The sequence below is a fragment of the Dendrobates tinctorius genome, unplaced genomic scaffold (genome assembly GCF_039654945.1).
Source record: "Dendrobates tinctorius isolate UK_male_01 unplaced genomic scaffold, ASM3965494v1 ptg000189l, whole genome shotgun sequence".
NCBI lineage: Eukaryota > Metazoa > Chordata > Amphibia > Anura > Dendrobatidae > Dendrobates > Dendrobates tinctorius.
The window spans coordinates 119,637-141,369 of record NW_027361856.1 but is presented as its reverse complement, the minus strand read 5'-3'; the positions used below and the strand labels follow the sequence as shown (position 1 = coordinate 141,369).

The following is a 21,733-nucleotide window of genomic DNA, read 5'->3' as shown; positions in this document are numbered from 1 at the left end:
GCAGTGAATACTTATCATTTAATTATAACATTTATAATGTGACTCAACTCACCATAGTGTTGTGAGTTCATTTTCCCCTTCACTACTGAGGCCCGAGGAACTCCCTCTTCTGGTGAAGAAAGGTAGTGAGCCTGATTGTCAAACACCTGGGGCTGATGATGATGACTGGCTGAGAGGAGTTAATGACTGGATATAAGGCTGCCGACGCCCTTCTGGCTTCCGGGTGATTTCTCTGTGGACTTCTAGGAAACCAGTCTGATTCCTGCTCATCTAAAGCTAAGATTTCTGCTTTGCCTTTTTGCATTAGTGTTTTGTTTTCCTTTCTTTTCTGGATTCTGCCATTCCCTGCTGGGGTGAGCTGAATCTCCTTTTGCCTGTTGCTCTGTCTTCAGAATATTCCTGAGTACTGACATAGCTTTTTTGAAGCCTAGCGTCTTCAGGGCCTTTTTTACTGTCAGTTGGTTGGCTCTTATTTTCATAGGGTTTTTCACGGATTGCAGACAGCAGCCTTCCTGTCCTTTCCTATCTAAGCTAGCGTGGGCCCCATCTTTGCTCAGTCTATCTTTCTGTCTGTGTTTTGTTCTTTCTTGCTTCACCGTCATTATATGTGGGGGGCTGCCTTTTGCTTTGTGGTCTGCTCTGGGGCAGTTTAGATTTCCCTTTCTGTCTTTAGTCTATGTAGTCCTCCGGCTGTGATCGAGGGGCCTAGGGCATCGTAGGAGCCCCCCACGGCTACTGCTAGTTGTGTTGATAGGTTCAGGGGTCTGCAATCCGATGGCTGCCAACTTCTCTGGTTTTCTGGACTTAGCTAGCATTTCTATTTTTGCCTCCTACGGTGACTCAATCATAACAGAATCACCCGCCATACCGCAGATTCTAGGGTACTCAATAGCAGGAAAGAATTGTAAAAAAAAAAAAAAAAAAGTGTATATTTTTTCCTCTATATCTCTGAGGCCGTAGGGGGAATTTTTTTTTCTCTCAATGGAGATAAAGCAATTGTCTGATCGTGTGGAGCAGCTCGCTGCGGAAGTGCGGGGAATTTCCGCCTACCTTGCTCATTCACATGCTGCTGAACCAAAGATTCCTACACCTGATTGAGCAGCAAGGTGGTGTGCTAGTGAAAGGGGAAAAAAAAAAAAAAACTCTTTTAAATCTTCTGCCTGAGCGAGTGTGAACGAGCTGAGTGTGACCTGAGCGTAAGTGCGAACTGTGGTAAGTGTGTGACTTGAGATTCTGTGACTTTGGATTCAGGGAGTTTCCAAGGGAGGTCTTACTGAATTGCTGTTATATTATATTAATACTCTTTTTTTTTTTTTTTTTTTAAATATTTTTGCTTATCTTATTGTCTGGTGCAATCCCCATTAGGATGTGCTCCACTATTGCCAATGCCATCCAGTGCACGTCTTGCCGCATGTATGAAATCCTTGAACAGCCGGTCGAGGGTGCATACTGCTGTGCAAGATGTGAGCACGTTGTGCATTTGGAAGCCCAGATACTGGATCTAAATGTGCAGCTGGCAACACTGAGATCCATAGACAATATGGAATGGAGTCTTCTGCTCACTGAGCAGACGCTCAATGGGATAGATGAGGGGGGGGATGCTAGGTTGGAGCTGCAGGACAATGAAGCAGCTAGCTGGGTGACAGTTAGAAGGCGGGGTAGAGGGAAGAGCACCAGGGAGGCTAGTCCTGATCTGGCACACCCCAATAAGTTTGCTAAGTTGGCAGATGAGGGGAGTGTTAGTGCAGGAGTAGCACTGCTGCAGCAAGGCATGTCCTCTGAAAGCCGGAGGAGTGTCTGCTCCAGTAAGGGGGGAAATAGGTGAGCAGGGCAGGCCAGACAGGTTCTGGTAGTGGGAGACTCAATTATTAGGGGAACAGATAGGGCAATCTGTCACAAAGACAGGGATCGTCGAACGGTGTGCTGCCTACCTGGCGCTCGAGTCCGACACATCGCTGATCGGGTTGACAGATTACTGGGAGGGGCTGGTGAGGATCCAGCGGTCATGGTGCACATTGGCACAAATGACAAAGTTAGAGGTAGGTGGAAGGTCCTTAAAGATGATTTCAGGGAATTAGGCTGTAAGCTTAAAGCAAGGACCTCCAAGGTGGTATTTTCGGAAATACTTCCTGTACCACGTGCCACGCCAGAGAGGCAATGGGAGATTAGGGAGGTTAATAAGTGGCTCAGGAATTGGTGTAGGAAGGAGGGGTTTGGTTTCCTGCAGAACTGGGCCGACTTCTCAGTTGGCTACAGGTTCTACGCTAGGGACGGGCTGCACCTCAATGGGGAGGGTGCAGCTGTGCTGGGGAGAAAATGGCTAGAAGGTTGGAGGAGTGTTTAAACTAGGGACGGGGGGGAGGGTATTCCTTTTATTGGAGGGGAAGACAGTGCAGCTAGAGACCTGGGCACAAATAATGACATTGGGGGTGGGGGTGGCATGGGGGGTGGGGTTAGAACAGTTAATAATTTAAGAAAGAATAGAGGTACAGAGAGATACATAAAGTGCATGTATACTAATGCCAGAAGCCTCGCCAACAAAATGGAGGAATTGGAGTTAATGTTGTTGGAACATAATTATGACATGGTGGGGATATCTGAGACATGGCTGGACGAGAGCCACGACTGGGCGGTTAATTTACAGGGCTATAGTCTGTTCAGAAATGACCGAACAAATAAGCGAGGGGGAGGCGTGTGTTTATATGTAAAATCATCCTTAAAACCCATCCTTCATGATAATATATATGAATCTAATGAAAATGTAGAGTCCCTGTGGGTAGAGATAAGGGGAGGGGGGAAAAATAATAAATTACTGATAGGGGTTTGTTATAAGTCTCCAAAAATAATGGAAGCAACAGAGAATATCCTCATAAAGCAAATAGATGAAGCTGCGACTCAAGGAGAAGTCATTATTATGGGGGACTTCAACTACCCTGAAATACATTGGGGAACAGAAACCTGCAGTTCCAGCAAAGGTAATAGGTTTTTGACTACTATGAGAGACAATTACCTTTCACAACTGGTTCAGGACCCAACAAGAGGGGGGGCACTGCTAGACCTAATATTAACCAACAGGCCAGACCGCATATCAAATGTAAGGGTTGGGGGTCACTTGGGTAACAGTGATCACAAATTAATAAGTTTTCATGTATCCTTTAATAAGATGTGTAGTAGAGGGGTTACAAGGACACTAAACTTCAGGAAAGCAAATTTCCAACGGATGAGAGATGATCTTGGTGGAATTAACTGGGACGATATCCTGAGACATAAAAATACACAAAGAAAATGGGAGACGTTTATTAGCATCCTGAATAGGACCTGTACACAATATATACCGTATGGGAATAAACATGCGAGAAATAGGAGGAAACCACTATGGCTAAATAGAGCTGTAAGGGGCGCAATAAGGGACAAAATAAAGCATTTAGCGAATTAAAGCAAATAGGTAGTGATGAGGCATTAACTAAATACAGAAGATTAAATAAATTCTGTAAAAAGCAAATCAAGACAGCAAAGATTGAGACAGAGAGACTCATTGCCAGAGAAAGTAAAAATAATCCCAAAATATTCTTTAACTACATAAATAGTAAGAAACTAAAAAATGATAGTGTTGGCCCCCTTAAAAATAGTCTGGGTGAAATGGTGGATGAGGATGAGGAAAAAGCCAATATGCTAAATGACTTTTTTTCAACAGTGTTTACACAAGAAAATCCCATGACGGATAACATGATCAGGGATAAAAAATTCTCTGTTAAATGTCACCTGCTTAACCCAGCAGGAAGTACGGCGGCGTCTAAAAATCACTAAAATTGACAAATCCCCGGGCCCGGATGGGATACACCCCCGAGTACTGCAGGAATTAAGCACAGTCATAGATAGACCATTATTTTTAATCTTTAAAGATTCCATAATAACAGGGTCTGTACCACAGGACTGGCGTATAGCAAATGTGGTGCCAATATTCAAAAAGGGGACAAAAACTGAACTTGGAAATTATAGGCCAGTAAGTTTAACCTCAACTGTGGGTAAAATCCTGGAGGGTTTTCTAAGAGATACTATACTGGAGTATCTGGAGAAGAATAACCTCATGACCCAATATCAACATGGGTTTACAAGGGACCGTTCCTGTCAGACTAATCTGATAAGCTTTTATGAAGAGGTAAGTTCCGGACTGGACCAAGGGAATGCAGTGGATGTGGTGTACATGGACTTTTCAAAAGCTTTTGATACGGTGCCACACAAAAGGTTGATACATAAAATGAGAACAATGGGGATAGGGGAAAATATGTGTAGGTGGGTTAAGAGCTGGCTCAGGGATAGGAAACAAAGGGTGGTTATTAATGGAGCACACTCAGACTGGGTCACGGTTAGCAGTGGGGTACCACAGGGGTCAGTTTTGGGCCCGCTTTTTTTTAACATATTTATTAATGACCTTGTAGGGGGCATAGAGAGTAGAATTTCAATATTTGCAGATGACACTAAACTCTGCAGGGTAATCAATACAGAGGAGGACAATTTTATATTACAGGAGGATTTATGTAAACTAGAAGCTTGGGCTGATAAATGGCAAATGAGCTTTAATGGGGATAAATGTAAGGTCATGCACTTGGGTAGAACGAACAAGATGTATAATTATGTGCTTAATTGTAAAACACTGGGCAAAACAGTCACTGAAAAAGACCTGGGTGTATGGGTGGACGACAAACTCACATTTAGCGGCCAGTGTCAGGCAGCTGCTGCAAAGGCAAATAAAATAATGGGATGCATTAAAAGAGGCATAGATGCTCATGAGGAGAACATAATTTTACCTCTATATAAGTCACTAGTGCGACCACACTTAGAATACTGTGTACAGTTCTGGTCTCCGGTGTATAAGAAAGACATAGCTGAACTGGAGCGGGTGCAGAGAAGAGCGACCAAGGTTATTAGGGAACTAGGGGGTCTGCAATACCAAGACAGGTTATTACATTTGGGGTTATTTAGTTTGGAGAATCGAAGGCTTAGGGGTGATCTTATTACAATGTATAAATATATGCGGGGACAATACCAAGAGCTTTCTAATGATCTTTTTACTCTTAGACCTGTGATGGGCACAAGGGGGCATCCTCTACGTCTGGAGGAACGAAGGTTTAAGCATACTCACAGACGCGGATTCTTTACTGTAAGAGCAGTGAGACTATGGAACTCTCTGCCATATGATGTTGTAATGAGTGATTCCCTACTAAAATTTAAGAAGGGACTGGATGCCTTTCTTGAAAAGTATAATATTACAGGGTATATACACTAGTTTCCTTAATATTGCGTTGATCCAGGGAGCAAGTCTGATTGCCGTATGTGGAGTCAGGAAGGAATTTTTTTCCCCAATGTGAAGCTTACTTGTTGCCACATGGTTTTTTTTTTTGCCTTCCTCTGGATCAACATGTTAGGGCAAGTTAGGATAGGATATGGGTTGAACTAGATGGACTTAAAGTCTCCCTTCAACCTTAATAACTATGTTACTATGTTACTATGATGTATTTTTTGGGGATCGGTCTAAATTTTTGAATTTCAAAAATAATTGTAAATTATTTTTTGCCTTGAAGCCTAACTCGTCAGGGAGCTCCGCGCAGCAGGTTAAAATTGTCATCTCTTTGCTGCGTGGCGATCCCCAGGATTGGGCGTTTTCTTTGAAACCAGATGATCCTATTCTGACTAATGTGAACGCATTTTTTCAGGCCTTGGGGTTGTTGTATGACGAACCTAATGCCATTGATCAGGCTGAAAAGACCCTGCTGGCATTGAACCAAGGTCGTGATTCTGCAGAATTGTACTGTCAAAAATTCCGAAAGTGGGCAGTACTTACTACCTGGAATGATAATGCCATGGCTGCTCTCTTTCGGAAGGGGTTGTCAGAAGCCATAAAGGATACTATGGTGGGATTTCCTGTTCCCTCTGGTCTTGACGATTCTATGTCTTTAGCCATTCAGGTTTATTGGCGTTTACGCGAACGCAGGACTGCACGAGAGGTGTTGCCACCTGTTGAACAGATGTCTGAACCTATGCAATGTGATAGTTTTTTCAAGAGAGCAGCGTCAGGAGTTCAGAAGGCGTAATAAGTTGTGTTTTTTCTGTGGAGATGCTTCGCATGTTATTTCTGTCTGTCCTAAACGAGAGAAACGCTTTGCACACACGTTTTCTGTTGGTGGTGTTCAACCTAAGTTTCTTTTGGCTATTACTCTGATCTGCTCCCTGTCCACATTTTCCGCCAAGACTTTTGTGGATTCGGGAGCAGCTCTAAACCTAATGGACTTGGATTTTGCTAAACGTTGTGGATTTCCGATGACACCTCTGCAGACGCCTATCCCTTTGAGGGGGATTGATGCTACTCCTTTGGCTAAAAATAAACCTCAGTTTTGGACCCAGGTGGTAATGCGGGTCGCCCCAGACCATCAAGAAAATTGCAGGTTTTTGGTGTTACATAATCTGCATGATACTATTGTTCTGGGGTTTCCCTGGTTACAAATTCATAATCCAGTTTTGGATTGGAAATCTGTGTTTGTGGTGAGTTGGGGTTGTCGGTGTGCCTTTAGTGAGGCTCCGGTGTTTTCCACCTCTCCTCAGTCGCATGATGTTCCTGATTATTTGGCGGACTTTTATGATGTATTTAGTGAGAATGAGTCTGCGTCTCTGCCTCCTCATAGGAGTTATGACTGTGCTATTGAACTGAACCCGGGGTGTAAATTTCCCAAGGGTCGGCTCTTCAATTTATCTGTACCCGAGCACGAGGCTATGCGATCCTATATTAAGGAGGCGTTGGAGAAGGGTCATATTAGACCATCCTCGTCACCCTTAGGTGCCGTTTTTTTTTTTTGTAGCCAAAAAGGATGGATCATTAAGACCTTGTATTGATTATCGTGATCTCAACAAAATTACTGTTAAATATCAGTATCCGTTACCCCTGATTTCTGATCTATTCTCCAGAGTTAAAGGTGCTTGCTGGTTTACCAGGCTTGACCTCAGGGGGGCGTATAATCTTATTCGCATTAAGCATGGGGATGAATGGAAGACGGCGTTTAATACTCCGGAGGGACATTTTGAGTACCTGGTGATGCCTTTTGGGCTCACTAATGCTCCTTCTGTCTTCCAGTGCTTCATGAACGATATTTTCCGAGATTTTGTCGATAAATTTTTGATTATCTATCTGGATGATATTTTGATCTTCTCCAAGGATTGGGATTCTCATGTGTAACATATTCGGACTGTGTTCCGGATCTTGAGGGAGCATTCCCTGTATGTCAAAGGATCTAAATGCGTTTTTGGAGTACAGAGGATTTCTTTTTTGGGATTTATTTTGTCCCCGTCAACTATTGAAATGGACCCGGCCAAGGTACAGGCCATTTACGATTGGGTTCAGCCCACTTCTTTGAAGGCCCTCCAGAAGTTTTTGGGTTTTGCTAATTTTTATCGGAAATTTATAGCAAAATTTTCTAGTATTGCCAAGCCATTGACTGATTTGACTAAGAAGGGTGCTGATGTGTTAAATTGGTCTCCGGAGGCTGTTTCTTCCTTTCAGGAGCTGAAGCGAAGATTCACCTCCGCCACGGTTTTGCGGCAACCTGATGTCTCACTTCCGTTCCAGGTAGAGGTGGATGCTTCTGAGATTGGTGCAGGAGCTGTTTTGTCCCAAAAGGATCCTGTAACATCTAAAATGAATCCCTGTGCTTTCTTTTCCCGAAAGTTCTCTCCATCTGAACGTAACTATGATGTGGGGAATCGGGAACTGTTAGCCATGAAATGGGCATTTGAGGAGTGGAGACATTGGTTGGAGGGAGCTAAGCATCAAGTCGTGGTCCTCACTGACCACAAGAATTTGATTTACCTAGAGTCGGCTAAGCGCTTGAACCCTAGACAGCAGGGCTGTGGAGTCGGAGTCGTGGAGTCGGAGTCGGAGCTCATTTTGGTGGAGTCTGAGTTGAGCGATACCGTCCGATACTTCAAAGTATCGTATCGGAATGGATCGGCCGATCTTAAAAAAAAAAAAAAGTATCGGTATCGCCGATTCCGATACCGGAAGTCCCATTCAAGTCTATGGGACTTCCGGTATCGGAATAAGAAAAATCCTGTTTTTCCCTTGTACAGCCTCTCTGGGGTCTGTACGGGCCTTTCGGGGGGCTGTGCCGGCCTGCCAAGGGGTCTTTGCAGGCTCCGGTGGTCTGTGCCGGCCTGCCGGGGGGCTGTGCCGGCCTGCCAGGGGGGCTGTGCCGGCCTGCCGGGGGGCTGTGCCGGCCTGCTGGGGGGCTGTGCAGGCTCCGGGGGGCTGTGCATGCCTGCCGGGGGGCTGTGCAGGCTTCGGGGGTCTGTGCAGGCATCGTCCGATGGGACTACAAGTCCCATCGGGCGATGCCTGCTACCATGACAGTGATTGACACATTAGCCAATGATGGGACAGTAGTAGTCCCATCATCCGGCTAATGTGTTGAATGTAAAAAAAATAAAAAAAATTACATGCTACATACATACAACATGCATACTACATACATGCTACATTCATACTACATACATGCTACATTCATACTACATATATACTACATGCAACATACATACTACATACATACTACATGCATGCAACATGCCTACTACATATATACTACATGCATGCAACATGCATACTACATATATACTACATGCTACATACATACTACATATATGCTACATACATACTACATACATACTACATGCATGCTACATACATACTACATACTACATACATACTACATATATACTACATGCATGCTACATACATGCTACATACATACTACATATATACTACATACATACTACATACATACTACATGCATGCTACATACATACTACATGCTACATATATACTACATGCATGCTACATACATACTACATGCTACATATATACTACATGCATGCTACGTACATACTACATGCTACATACATACTACATATATACTACATGCATGCTACATACATACTACATACATACTACATGCATGCTACATACATACTACATGCTACATACATACCACATACATACTACATATATACTGCATGCTACATACATACTGCATGCTACATGCATGCTACATACATACTACATACATACTACATGCTACATACATACCACATATATACTACATACATACAATACATTCATACAATACATACATAGACATACAGTACATATAACATAGAGTAACATACTTACCAATACTTGTCACATTGTTCCCCAAAGCCATTGTCTTTTACGGAATAAATATTAACATAACAAACCACAAAAATACTCACCCACGATCCGAAGCAGTCCACGAGTGTGTCCCACGACGATCTTGGGTAGAGAACTGCAGCATCAGCTGTTGCTGCCGTTCTCTACGGGCTGCAGGAATCCAATGACGGAAGGTAGGTATCCTTCCGCACTGTATTCCTCCGCCACTTAAAAAAAAAAAAAAGTCCCTAGTCTCACTTTATGCCATTGCTGCGTGGGAATTTCCCACACAGCAATGGCATAAAGTGAGACTAGGGACTTTTTTTTTTTTAAGTGGCGGAGGAATACAGTGCGGAAGGATACCTACCTTCCGTCATTGGATTCCTGCAGCCCGTAGAGAACGGCAGCAACAGCTGATGCTGCAGTTCTCTACCCAAGATCGTCGTGGGACACACTCGTGGACTGCTTCGGATCGTGGGTGAGTATTTTTGTGGTTTGTTATGTTAATATTTATTCCGTAAAAGACCATGGCTTCGGGGAACAATGTGACAAGTATTGGTAAGTATGTTACTCTGTTATATGTACTGTATGTCTATGTATGTATTGTATGAATGTATTGTATGTAGTATGTATGTAGTATATATGTGGTATGTATGTAGCATGTAGTATGTATGTAGCATGCATGTAGCATGCAGTATGTATGTAGCATGCATGTAGTATATATGTAGTATGTATGTAGCATGTAGTATGTATGTAGCATGTAGTATGTATGTAGCATGCATGTAGTATGTATGTAGCATGTAGTATGTATGTAGCATGCATGTAGTATGTATGTAGTATATATGTAGTATGTATGTAGCATGCATGTAGTATATATGTAGTATGTATGTAGCATGCATGTAGTATGTATGTAGTATTTTTTTTTTTTTTTTTTTAACATTTAACACATTAGCCGGATGATGGGACTACTACTGTCCCATCATTGGCTAATGTGTCAATCACTGTCATGGTAGCAGGCATCGCCAGATGGGACTTGTAGTCCCATCGGACGATGCTTGCACAGCCCCCCGGACATCAGCACAGCCCCCCGGCAGGCCGGCACAGCCCCCCGGCAGGCCGGTACAGACCCCCACAGGGTGCACAGACCACCGGCAGGCCGGCACAGCCCCCCGGCAGGCCGGTACAGACCCCCACAGGGTGCACAGACCACCGGCAGGCCGGCACAGCCCCCCGGCAGGCCGGCACAGCCCCCCGGCAGGCCGGCAGAGACCCCCGGAAGGCCCGAAATGACGGCGCATCATGATGCGCACACACCGCGCATCATGATGACGTCAGGCTGTCAATCAACTTTGAACTTCCGATTCCGATGCCGACTTCCGATATTGAAAAAATATCGGAAGTCGGTATCGGAATTCCGATACAGCAAGTATCGGCCGATACCCGATACTTGCGGTATCGGAATGCTCAACACTAGTCGGAGTTGGAGTCGGTGTAAAATGGACCGACTCCTAAAATATATAATAAATTGGGTACAGTAATTCAATGCAGGATGTGCTGAATATTTTTTCATAGGAGTTTGGGAAAGTTATGAAATGTCCTATAAATGGCTGTTCTATTCCTGATCTAAGGCTACATTCACACACAGCGTTTTTCCTGTGTTTTTTGAGGATACGTTTTTCAGCTGCAAAAGCTGATCATCTTTTTAAAAAACTGCATCACCTGAAAGGTTTTTGAGCTCATAGATAATGTTTTCAATAGCAAAAGCAGATTAGAAATCTGCTCTATCTATCCATTTATCCATATCTGTCTATCCATATCGTATCTGTACCAAAAAGAATGAAAACCGGGTAGTACACCAATATATATTCTGTTCTATCTAAATGTCTTGATTATTGTATCATAGAAATGATTAAATGTCTGAGGTTCACATTGTACTACAATAAATTTTTCACTTAAATATAAGCAATATGTGTGGGAGTCGGAGTCGTGGAGTCGGAGTTGGAGTCGGTGTAAGGGAAATTGAGGAGTCGGAGTCGCAGGTTTGGCTTACCGACTCCACAGCCCTGCTAGACAGGCTAGGTGGGCCTTGTTTTTTTTACACGTTTTGATTTTGTGGTTTCTTTTCTTCCTGGAACTAAGAATGTCAAGGCTGACGCCCTCTCTAGGAGCTTCTTTGCTGATTCTCCTGTGGTGACCAAGCCTGCTACCATCTTAGGCGAAGGGGTAGTTCTTTCTGCCATCTCGCCCGATTTGAGACGTGCTCTGGAAGAGTTCCAGGAGGACAAACCTGAGCGTTGTCCCAGTGGAAAGTTGTATGTTCCTGACCAGTGGAAGAAGAGAGTGATGTCTGAAGTTCATTGCTCTGCTTTGGCTGGTCATCCAGGTATTTTTGGTACTAGAGATCTGGTGAGTCTGTCTTTTTGGTGCCCCTCCTTGTCTCGTGATGTCAGGAATTTTGTGCAGTCCTGTGGGACGTGCTCCCGGCCTAAATCGCGTTCTCGCTCTAGTGGGTTGTTGATGCCTTTGCCTGTCCCCAAGAGGCCATGGACCCATATTTCAATGGATTTCATCTCTGATATGCCTGTCTCTCAAAGGATGACTGTTATTTGGGTGATTTGTGATAGGTTCTCTAAGATGGTTCATCTTGTACCACTCCCTAAGTTGCCGTCTTCCTCTGAATTGGTGCCCCTGTTTTTACAACAGGTGGTTCGCTTGCACGGGATTCCTGAGAACATTGTATCTGACAGAGGAGTCCAGTTTGTGTCTAAATTTTGGAGAACTTTCTGTTCCAAGCTGGGAATTCAGTTGTCCTTCTCCTCTGCTTTTCACCCTCAGACCAATGGGCAGACAGAGAGAACAAACCAGACCTTGGAGTCATATTTGAGATGTTTTTTTCTGCTGATCAGGATGATTGGGTTTCATTTTTGCCCTTGGCCGAATTTGCTTTAAATAATAGAGCTAGTTCTGCCACTTTGATGTCTCCTTTTTTTTGTAACTTTGGGTTTCATCCTCGATTTTATTCAGGGCAGGTGGAGCCCTCTGCCTGCCCAGGGGTTGACACTGTGGTGGAGAGAATGCACCAGATCTGGGACCAAGTGGTGGATAAGTTATCTCTCTCCCAGGAAAAGGCCCAGCGGTTTTCCAACCGGCATAGGACCATTGGTCCCCAATTTAAGGTTGGTTATATGGTGTGGTTATCATCAAAAAATATTGCTATGAAGGTGGCTTCTCCTAAGTTTAAGCCTAGATTTATTGGACCTTACAGGATTTTGGAGATTATTAATCCGGTCTCTTTTCGTTTGGCTCTTCCTGTCACATTTAAAATCCATAATGTGTTCCATAAATCTTTGTTGAAGAGGTTTGTTGAACCTGTTGTTCCGGGGATTGCACCTCCAGACCCTGTATTGGTTGAAGGTAACATGGAATATGAGGTAGAGAAAGTACTGGATTCCCTTCTGGCTAGACGGAGACTCCAGTATTTGGTTAAGTGGAAGGGTTATGGTCAGGAGGATAATTCCTGGGTCTCTGCCTCTGATATTCATGCCAAAAGATTGGTGCTTGCCTTTCATCGGGCTCACCCTGATCGCCCTGGTGGCGTGGTTGAGGGTTCGGTGACCCCTCCTCAAGGGGGAGGTACTGTTGTGAGTTCATTTTCCCCTTCACTACTGAGGCCCGAGGAACTCCCTCTTCTGGTGAAGAAAGGTAGTGAGCCTGATTGTCAAACACCTGGGGCTGATGATGATGACTGGCTGAGTGGAGTTAATGACTGGATATAAGGCTGCCGACGCCCTTCTGGCTTGCGGGTGATTTCTCTGTGGACTTCTAGGAAACCAGTCTGATTCCTGCTCATCTAAAGCTAAGATTTCTGCTTTGCCTTTTTGCATTAGTGTTTTGTTTTCCTTTCTTTTCTGGATTCTGCCATTCCCTGCTGGGGTGAGCTGAATCTCCTTTTGCCTGTTGCTCTGTCTTCAGAATATTCCTGAGTACTGACATAGCTTTTTTGAAGCCTAGCGTCTTCAGGGCCTTTTTTACTGTCAGTTGGTTGGCTCTTATTTTCATAGGGTTTTTCACGGATTGCAGACAGCAGCCTTCCTGTCCTTTCCTATCTAAGCTAGCGTGGGCCCCATCTTTGCTCAGTCTATCTTTCTGTCTGTGTTTTGTTCTTTCTTCTTGCTTCACCGTCATTATATGTGGGGGGCTGCCTTTTGCTTTGGGGTCTGCTCTGGGGCAGTTTAGATTTCCCTTTCTGTCTTTAGGCTATGTAGTCCTCCGGCTGTGATCGAGGGGCCTAGGGCATCGTAGGAGCCCCCCGCGGCTACTGCTAGTTGTGTTGATAGGTTCAGGGGTCTGCAATCCGATAGCTGCCAACTTCTCTGGTTTTCTGGACTTAGCTAGCATTTCTATTTTTGCCTCCTACGGTGACTCAATCATAACACCATAGGTTTTGAATGAGTGGGAGCACCTGGCTTGCTTGTTTCTCTGTTTCAGTTGGAGCACTGGGCTACTTCTACTGATGACCGTCACTGCTAATGATGATTGGAACCTACAAGGAAATGGAGCTCTGAGCACTTAAGAAAAATTGTACTGGAGTTCTGTACATGCTGATTATTTTCTAATCATCAGAAAATTTATGTGTGGTTCCCCCCGTCCTGTCCAGCTCTGTGTGGCTCCCCCTGTTGTATGCATGGCTTCCCTGTCCCATCCTTGTTTACATGGCTCTGCTCCCATCCTCCATCCTTGTATACATGGCTCTTCTCCCACTCTCCTATCCTGTATACATGGCTCTGCTCCCACCCTCCCATCCTGTATGCATGGCTCCCCTGTCCCATCCTGTATGCATGGCTTCGCTCCCACCCTCCTTCCGTTGTATATATGGCTCTGCTCCCACTCTCCCTCCCTTGTATATATGGCTCTGCTCCCTCTCTCCCTCCCTTGTATATATGGTTCCGCTCCCACTCTCCCTTCCTTGTATATATGGCTCTGCTCCCACTGTCCCTCCCTTGTATATATGGCTCCACTCCCACTCCTTGTATATATGGCTCTGCTCCCACTCTCCCTCCCTTGTATATATGGCTCCGCTCCCACTCTCCCTCCCTTGTATATATGGTTCTGCTCCCACTCTCCCTCCCCTGTATATATGGCTCTGCTCCCACTCTCCCTCCCTTGTATATATGGCTCCGCTCCCACTCTCCCTCCCTTGTATGTATGGCTCTGCTTCCACTCTCCCTCCCTTGTATATATGGCTCCGCTTCCACTCTCCCTCCCTTGTATTTATGGCTCCGCTCCCACTCTCCCTCCCTTGTATATATGGCTCCGCTCCCACTATCCCTCCCTTGTATATATGGCTCCGCTCCCACTCTCCCTCCCTTGTATATATGGCTCCGCTCCCACTCTCCCTTCCTTGTATATATGGCTCTGCTTCCACTCTCCCTCCCTTGTATATATGGCTCCGCTCCCACTCTCCCTCCCTTGTATTTATGGCTCCGCTCCCACTCTCCCTCCCTTGTATTTATGGCTCCGCTCCCACTCTCCCTCCCTTGTATTTATGGCTCCGCTCCCACTCTCCCTCCCTTGTATTTATGGCTCCGCTCCCACTCTCCCTCCCTTGTATATATGGCTCCGCTCCCACTCTCCCTCCCTTGTATATATGGCTCTGTTCCCACTCTCCCTCCCTTGTGTATATATGGCTTCGCTCCCACTCTCCCTCCCTTGTGTATATATGGCTCTGCTTCCACTCTCCCTCCCTTGTGTATATGGCTCCGCTCCCACTCTCCCTCCCTTGTATTTATGGCTCCGCTCCCACTCTCCCTCCCTTGTATATATGGCTCCGCTCCCACTCTCCCTCCCTTGTATATATGGCTCCGCTCCCACTCTCCCTCCTTTGTATATATGGCTCCGCTCCCACTCTCCCTCCCTTGTATATATGGCTCCGCTTGGCTCCCTCATCCTCCGCCATCATACTTACCCTCACATCGCAGAACTTCCTTCCTGTCGCTGAACCTCCCTCCCTGCATCTCGCAGCGCTTCAACTCCTGTGCGGAGCGGTCACATGCTACCGCTCATTAAGGTCTATGAATATGGACGCCACGCCTATGGGAGATGAGTGGCGTCCATATTCATGACCTTAAATGAGCGGTACACTTGACCGCTCAGCGCTGGATGAAGCTGCTGCACCGCCGCCGGCTCCCCTTGTGTCCGCGGCCCGGCAAGGGCACTGCAACGGCCCGGTGGTTGGGGACCCCTGATATAGACCCATCAAAGTGACTTCAAATGCGATGTGGTCCCTAAAAAGTTATATCAATGAAATTTTACCACTAACACAAAGTACAGTATGTCACGAGAAAACATTGTCAGAATCACCGGGATCCATGGAAGCGTTCCAGAGTTATGGCCTCATAAAATGACACTGGTCAGAATTGGGAAAAAAAAATGGGCCCAGTCACAAAGGTGAAAATAGGCTCTGTCACGAAAGGGTTAAAGTTTACTGCTGTCAAAAGTAGATATGCAAAACTTTGTTGTCTTTTACTACCATCTAATGGTTAGAGCTGTGAACTGCTGGAGACTTTTTCTTTCTTTAGAATTTGGTGCTTAGTGTTTAATGTCATTAATGGTCATTAAAGTGTAATCCACCCTTGGGGGTAAAGGGGCTAGAAAACACTTATGGAGTCAAAATTGTCACTACATCAGTAGACAAATTCCCAGAGAGGTGTACTTTCCAAAATAGTGTCACTTGAGGGGGAGATTCTGCTCTTCTGGGACTTAGGGGCTCTTTAAATTGAATCCGCAAACTATTCTACAATAATTTTAGTCTCCAACAGTTAAGTAGTGCTATGTCTCTCTCGAGTCTCGTCGGGTGGCTAAGCAGTACTGTACAGCCACATGTGGGGCATTTCCATATTCAGCAGAAATTGAGGGACACATTTTGACACCACTTTTACCCATTTCTCCATGTAAAAATTTAAGATCTGGGGCTAAAACAAATTTTATGTGGTTATGTGTCACATGTGTAGTGTCAAATATGATCACTGTACACCTAGATGAATTCATTGAAAGGTGTAGTTTGTAAAATGTGGTCACTTATGAGGGGGGTTCTGCTGTTCTGGAACCTCGGGCTCTTCCAATGTGACATGGCACCCTCAAACCATTGCAGCCAAATCTGCACTATAATATGGTGCATCATCCCTTCTGAGCTTTGCACTGTGCCTCAAAAGTAGTTTTCGACCACTTATAGGGTATTGCCGCACTCGGAGAAATTATGTAACCAATTGTACTGTTCGTTTTCTCCTATCACCTCTTTGGAAAATTGCAAACTTGGGGTCTAAGCAACATTTTAGTGGAAAAAAAATAGTAATATTTAATTTACTCAGCCCAATTTTATACAAGTTTGTGAATCTCCTAAGGGTTAAAAATGCTCACTAGTTCCCTACATGAGTTTCTTGAGAGGTGCAGGTTACAAAATGGGATCACTTGTGGGGGTTTCTGCTGTTTTGGCATGTCAAATCTGTCATGTCATCCGCAACCTATTCCAGCCAAGATTGCGCTCTAGAATTCAGTTGGCGCTCCTTCCCTTACGAGCACTGCCGTTCGTCCAAACGGTTGTTTTCCACCACATGGGATATCTGCATATTCGGAGGAAATTGCGCAACAAATTGTATGGGCCATTTTATCCTATCAAATGTGACATGATAGTCTGCAGCCTATTCCAGCCAAAATAGCACTCATTCCCTTTCCAGCCCTGCCGTGCAGTTGTTTTCCAACAATTATGGAGTATCGGCGTACTCGGGAAAAACTGCACAACAAATGTTGGCATCCATTTTCTCCTGTTACCCTTGTGAAAAATAAACAAATTGGGACTAAAACAGCATTTTTGTTGGATAAAAAGTGTTTGGTTTTTTTAATTTATTTTTATGGCTTCACATTATAAAATTTTGTGAAGTCCCTGAAGGTTCAAAGTGCTCTCCACACATCTAGATAAATTCCTTTAGGGGTGTAGTTTCCAAAATGGCGTCATTTGTTGGTCGCTTCCACTGTTTAGGCATCTCAAGGGCCCTCCATAGGCGACATGTCGTCGGCAATCGATTCCAGACAATTTTGTATTCCAAAAGTCAAATGACGTTTCTTCCGTTCTGGTGTTCTGGCGTGTACCCAAACTGTAGTTTTCCTCCACGTATATGGTATTGGCGTACTCAGGAGAATTTGGACAGCAAATTATCGGGTTCATTTTTTTTTTTGCTACCTTTGTGAAAATAAAAAAAAATTGGGACTAAAATAACATTTTTGTGGGAATAATGTGTTTTTTAATTTTCGCGGCTCAACATTATAAAATTCTGTGAAACCCCTGAGGGTTCAAAGTGCTCAACACACATCTAGATAAATTCCTTGATAGGTATAGTTCCAAAATAGGGTCACTTGTGGGGGGTTTCCACTGTTTAGGCACATCAGGGGCTCTCAAAACGTGTTAGAGTTTGTAATGGCATGATATGCTATGTGGATATCATTTTGGGTATATTTCTATTTCACTGATTTTCATAGTGTTTTTCTTGTTGCCTTGTGTGTCTATAGCCTGACTGTATCTATGTCTCTTGATGACCCCCCTGTAGTGTCTTAATCCCCCAGGCACCTTTGTCAGGTCTGGGAGGCCTGAAAATCACCCCAACCCGTCTGCCGTGCACCCAAACAGTAGTTTTCCACCACATATGAGGTATTGGCATGCTCAGGAGAAACTGCACAACTTTTGGGGTGCATTTTATCATGTTAACTTTGTGCAAATGAAAGTTATGGGGCTAAAGAGTTAAATATTAATTTTTTCCTTCCACATTCCATTAATTCCTGTGAATCACCCTAAGGGGTAACTTGTAAGGAACTTCTTGAATGTGGTTTTGAGCACCTTGAGGGGTGCAGTTTATAGAATGGTGTCACCTTTGGGTGTTTTCTGTCATATAGACCCCTCCAAGCCACTTCAAATATGAAAAGGTCCCAAAATAAATAAATGGTTTTGTTAATTTTATGGAAAAATGAGAAATCACTGGTTCACTTTTAACCCTTATAATTTCGTAACAAAAAAAAAATGTTTAAAAAATTGTGCTGATGTAAAGTAGACAAGTGGGAAATGTTATTTATTACGGTAATTATTTTGTGTGGCATATAAATGTAAAAGTTTCTCACCAAATTTCCGATATTTTCAGAAATAAACCCAAGTTATATCGAACTAGTTTTACCACTCTGATGACGTACAATATGTCACAAGAAAGCCGTCTCAGAATTACTGGGATCCGTTGAATCATTCCAAAGTTACTACCTCATAAAATGACACTGGTCAGAATTGAAAAAAAAAATGGTCCCGGTCACAAAGGTGAAAATATTCTCTGTCACGAAAGGGTTAAAGTTTAGCTGTCAAAAGTAGATATGCAAAACTTTGTTGTCTTTTACTACCATCTAGTGGTTAGAGCTGTGAACTGCTGGAGACTTTTTCTTTAGAATTTGGTGCTTAGTGTTTAATGTGTTTTATCTTTTTTCTCCACCTTCATTGTCAGTGATGCATCTAGTTAGATCTGCAGATGTTCTATAATATATGTATATTATATTTCTGTGTGTGTGTGTGTATATATATCATGCATTAGTGGACATATGCTTGGTTCATGAAGTAGTTTTGTTTAGTTTTTAATGATGCAGCGTACGTAGTGAAATGCATGGTGGGGCTTCCGTGAGTTGGTGTAATGCGCAGGCGTGCTTCAGAGCCTCCTATGTCTCCATATTCAGAAGAAGCTGCCATGCATCACATATGTTGGCTGCAGGGCTCCGCTTGCTAGGCACCAAAACATTTTGCTCTTCTACATCCACTGCCTTATTATTAGTAGTTAGTCCTCCGCAATAATTATATTGCCCTATAGCTGTGTTCCCCAACCAGTGGTTATGGCGCTGTTGTCAATTGTAGTTACTGCAACCTACAAAAGAAGTAAAAAATAAAAAGTCCTACTCCATACTTTGGGTGTAAATAGTCATATTTTCTGGCAATACAGCACTGCCTTTCCTGTAAAAAATGGCCATCATTGGTGGTTTTTGTGCCATGGATCTCACATTGTGTTATAGTTTACTATTGATGATGAAAATAGTGAATCTCTTCTTTTGGACCCTCTCAGGGTTGGCAATAATAAAAAGGTTCAATTAATGGAATATTTTCTTTAGGAGTCTTACAGAAGATTAAAGAAAAAAGATAGCTAACCTTTTTCAAACTTTTTTTTTTTTTTTTTTTTTGCAGACACCAAAGATGTTGACTCGGAAGATAAAACTCTGGGACATCAACGCTCATATTACATGTCGCTTGTGCAATGGCTATCTCATCGATGCTACTACTGTGACGGAGTGCTTACATACCTGTATGTATTACACAGCCTGCTTTCCGCATTTTAGTTTATTTTTTATATCATATTTTTGACAAGATTTTAAATGGTGCAAAAAGAATTTTCCGCTTTGTGTAAAACAGCGCAAGATGTTTACCATGAGCAGCATGCTAAAGGTCCTCAAACAACAGTCTAGTGTGTATGGGGCTTCCTGGGCTCTTCCCCTGACATATAAGCCTACTGAAATATATGTTCAGCAAATGCACTAAATACTTGGTCGGGGCTCCTTTTGCATCATTTACTGCATCAATGTGGCGTGGCATGGAGGTGATCAGCCTGTGGCACTGCTGAGGTGTTATGGAAGCCCAGGTTGCTTTGATAGCAGCCTTCAGCTCGTCTGCATTGTTGGGTCTGGTGTCACTCATCTTCTTGACAATACCCCATAGATTCTCTATGGGGTTAAGGTCAGGCGAGTTTGCTGGCCAATCAAGCACAGTGATACTGTTGTTTGTAAACTAGGTATTGGTACTTTTGGCAGTGTGGACAGGTACCAAGTCCTGCTAGAGAATGAAATTTCCATCTCCAAAAAGCTTATCGGCAGAGGGAAGCATGAAGTGCTCTAAAATTTCCTGGTAGACGACTGCGCTGACTTTGGTCTTGATAAAACACAGTGGACCTACACCAGTAGATGGCTCCCAAAACCATCATTGATTGTGGATACTTCACACTACTGATAGATTCCAGAAAATGAAGATGAACAAAGTAAGATAAGAAAGAAAATAAAATACAAGAGAAGAAAATAAACCTCGGTCCCCTCCCGGTGGTCCTGCGTCCCGCCGACGTCCTCCGGTGGCCGCCGCTATCTTGGATCCGGGGAAAATGGCGGGCGCATGCGCAGTGCGCCCGCCGGGAATTGCCGGCTCCAGCTGGCAGATTTCATTCATTCATTTTGATCACTATGATAATCTATAAAAAATTAGTGAAAATGAAATAAAGAAAATATTTTTTTTTTTCATTTTTCCATTAGGGTTAGGGCTAGGGTTAGGGCTAGAATTACAGTAGGGTTAGGGCGAATTAGGATTAGGGATTAGGGTTGGGATTAGGGTTAAGGTTGGGATTAGGGTTAGGGGTGAGTTGGGGTTAGGGTTGTAGCAATAATTGAGGGGTTTCCACGATTTACCAATTTTGGGGGTCTAAAAATTGGGATCTAAAAAAAAATCACTTTTGTGGAAATAAAAAAGACTTTTTATTTTCACGGCTCTGGGTTATAAACTTCTGTGAAGCACTTGGGGGTTCAAAGTGCTCACCACACATCTAGATAAGCTCCTTGGGGGGTCTAGTTTCCAAAATAGGGTCACTTGTGGGGGGTTTCCACTGTTTAGGTACATCAGGGGCTCTGCAAACGCAACATGATGCCCGCAGACCATTCCATCATAGTCTGCATTCCAAAATGGCACTCCTTCCCTTCCGAGCTCTCCCATGCGCCCAAACAGTGGTTCCCCCCCACATATGGGGTATCGGCGTACTCAGGACAAATTGCACAACAACTTTTGTGGTCCAATTTCTCCTGTTAGCCTTGTGAAAATAAAAAATAGAGGGCTAAAAAATCATTTTTGAGGGAAAAGAAAAAGATGTTTAATTTTCACGGCTCTACGTTTATAAACTTCTCCAAAGCACTTGGGGGTTCAAAGTGCTCACCACATATCTAGATAAGCTCCTTCGGGGGTCTAGTTTCCAAAATGGGATCACTTGTGGGGGGTTTATACTGTTTAGTCACATCAGGGGCTCTGCAAACGCAACATGACGCCCGCAGACCATTCAATCAAAGTCTGCATTCCAAAATGGCACTCCTTCCCTTCCAAGCTCTCCCATGCACCCAAACAGTGGTTCCCCCTCACATATGGGGGACAGGTGTACTCAGGAGAAATTTCACAAAACCTTTTGTGGTCCAATTTCTCCTGTTAGCCTTGTGAAAATAAAAAATAGCGGGCTAAAAAATCATTTTAGAGTAAAAAAAAATTATTTTTAATTTTCATGGCTCTACGTTATAAACTTCTGTGAAGCACTTGAAGGTTCAAAATGCTCACCACACATCTAGATAAGTTCTTTAAGGGGTCTAGTTTCCAAAATGGGGTCACTTGTTGGGGGTTTCCACTGTTTAGGAACATCAGGGGCTCTCCAA

General features: G+C 43.9%; 1 protein-coding gene across 1 annotated transcript in view; it reads left to right on the top strand.

The window, feature by feature from the left end:
- The window catches only part of LOC141055617 (polycomb group RING finger protein 3), a 152,675-nt gene that overhangs the window by 57,396 nt on the left and 73,546 nt on the right, over nucleotides 1-21,733 (top strand). The window contains exon 2 of the mRNA XM_073552261.1: nucleotides 19,470-19,587. Within this exon, the coding sequence (XP_073408362.1) occupies nucleotides 19,479-19,587 (109 nt within the window). The 5' untranslated portion in view covers nucleotides 19,470-19,478. The remainder of the gene's footprint in view (nucleotides 1-19,469; nucleotides 19,588-21,733) is intronic.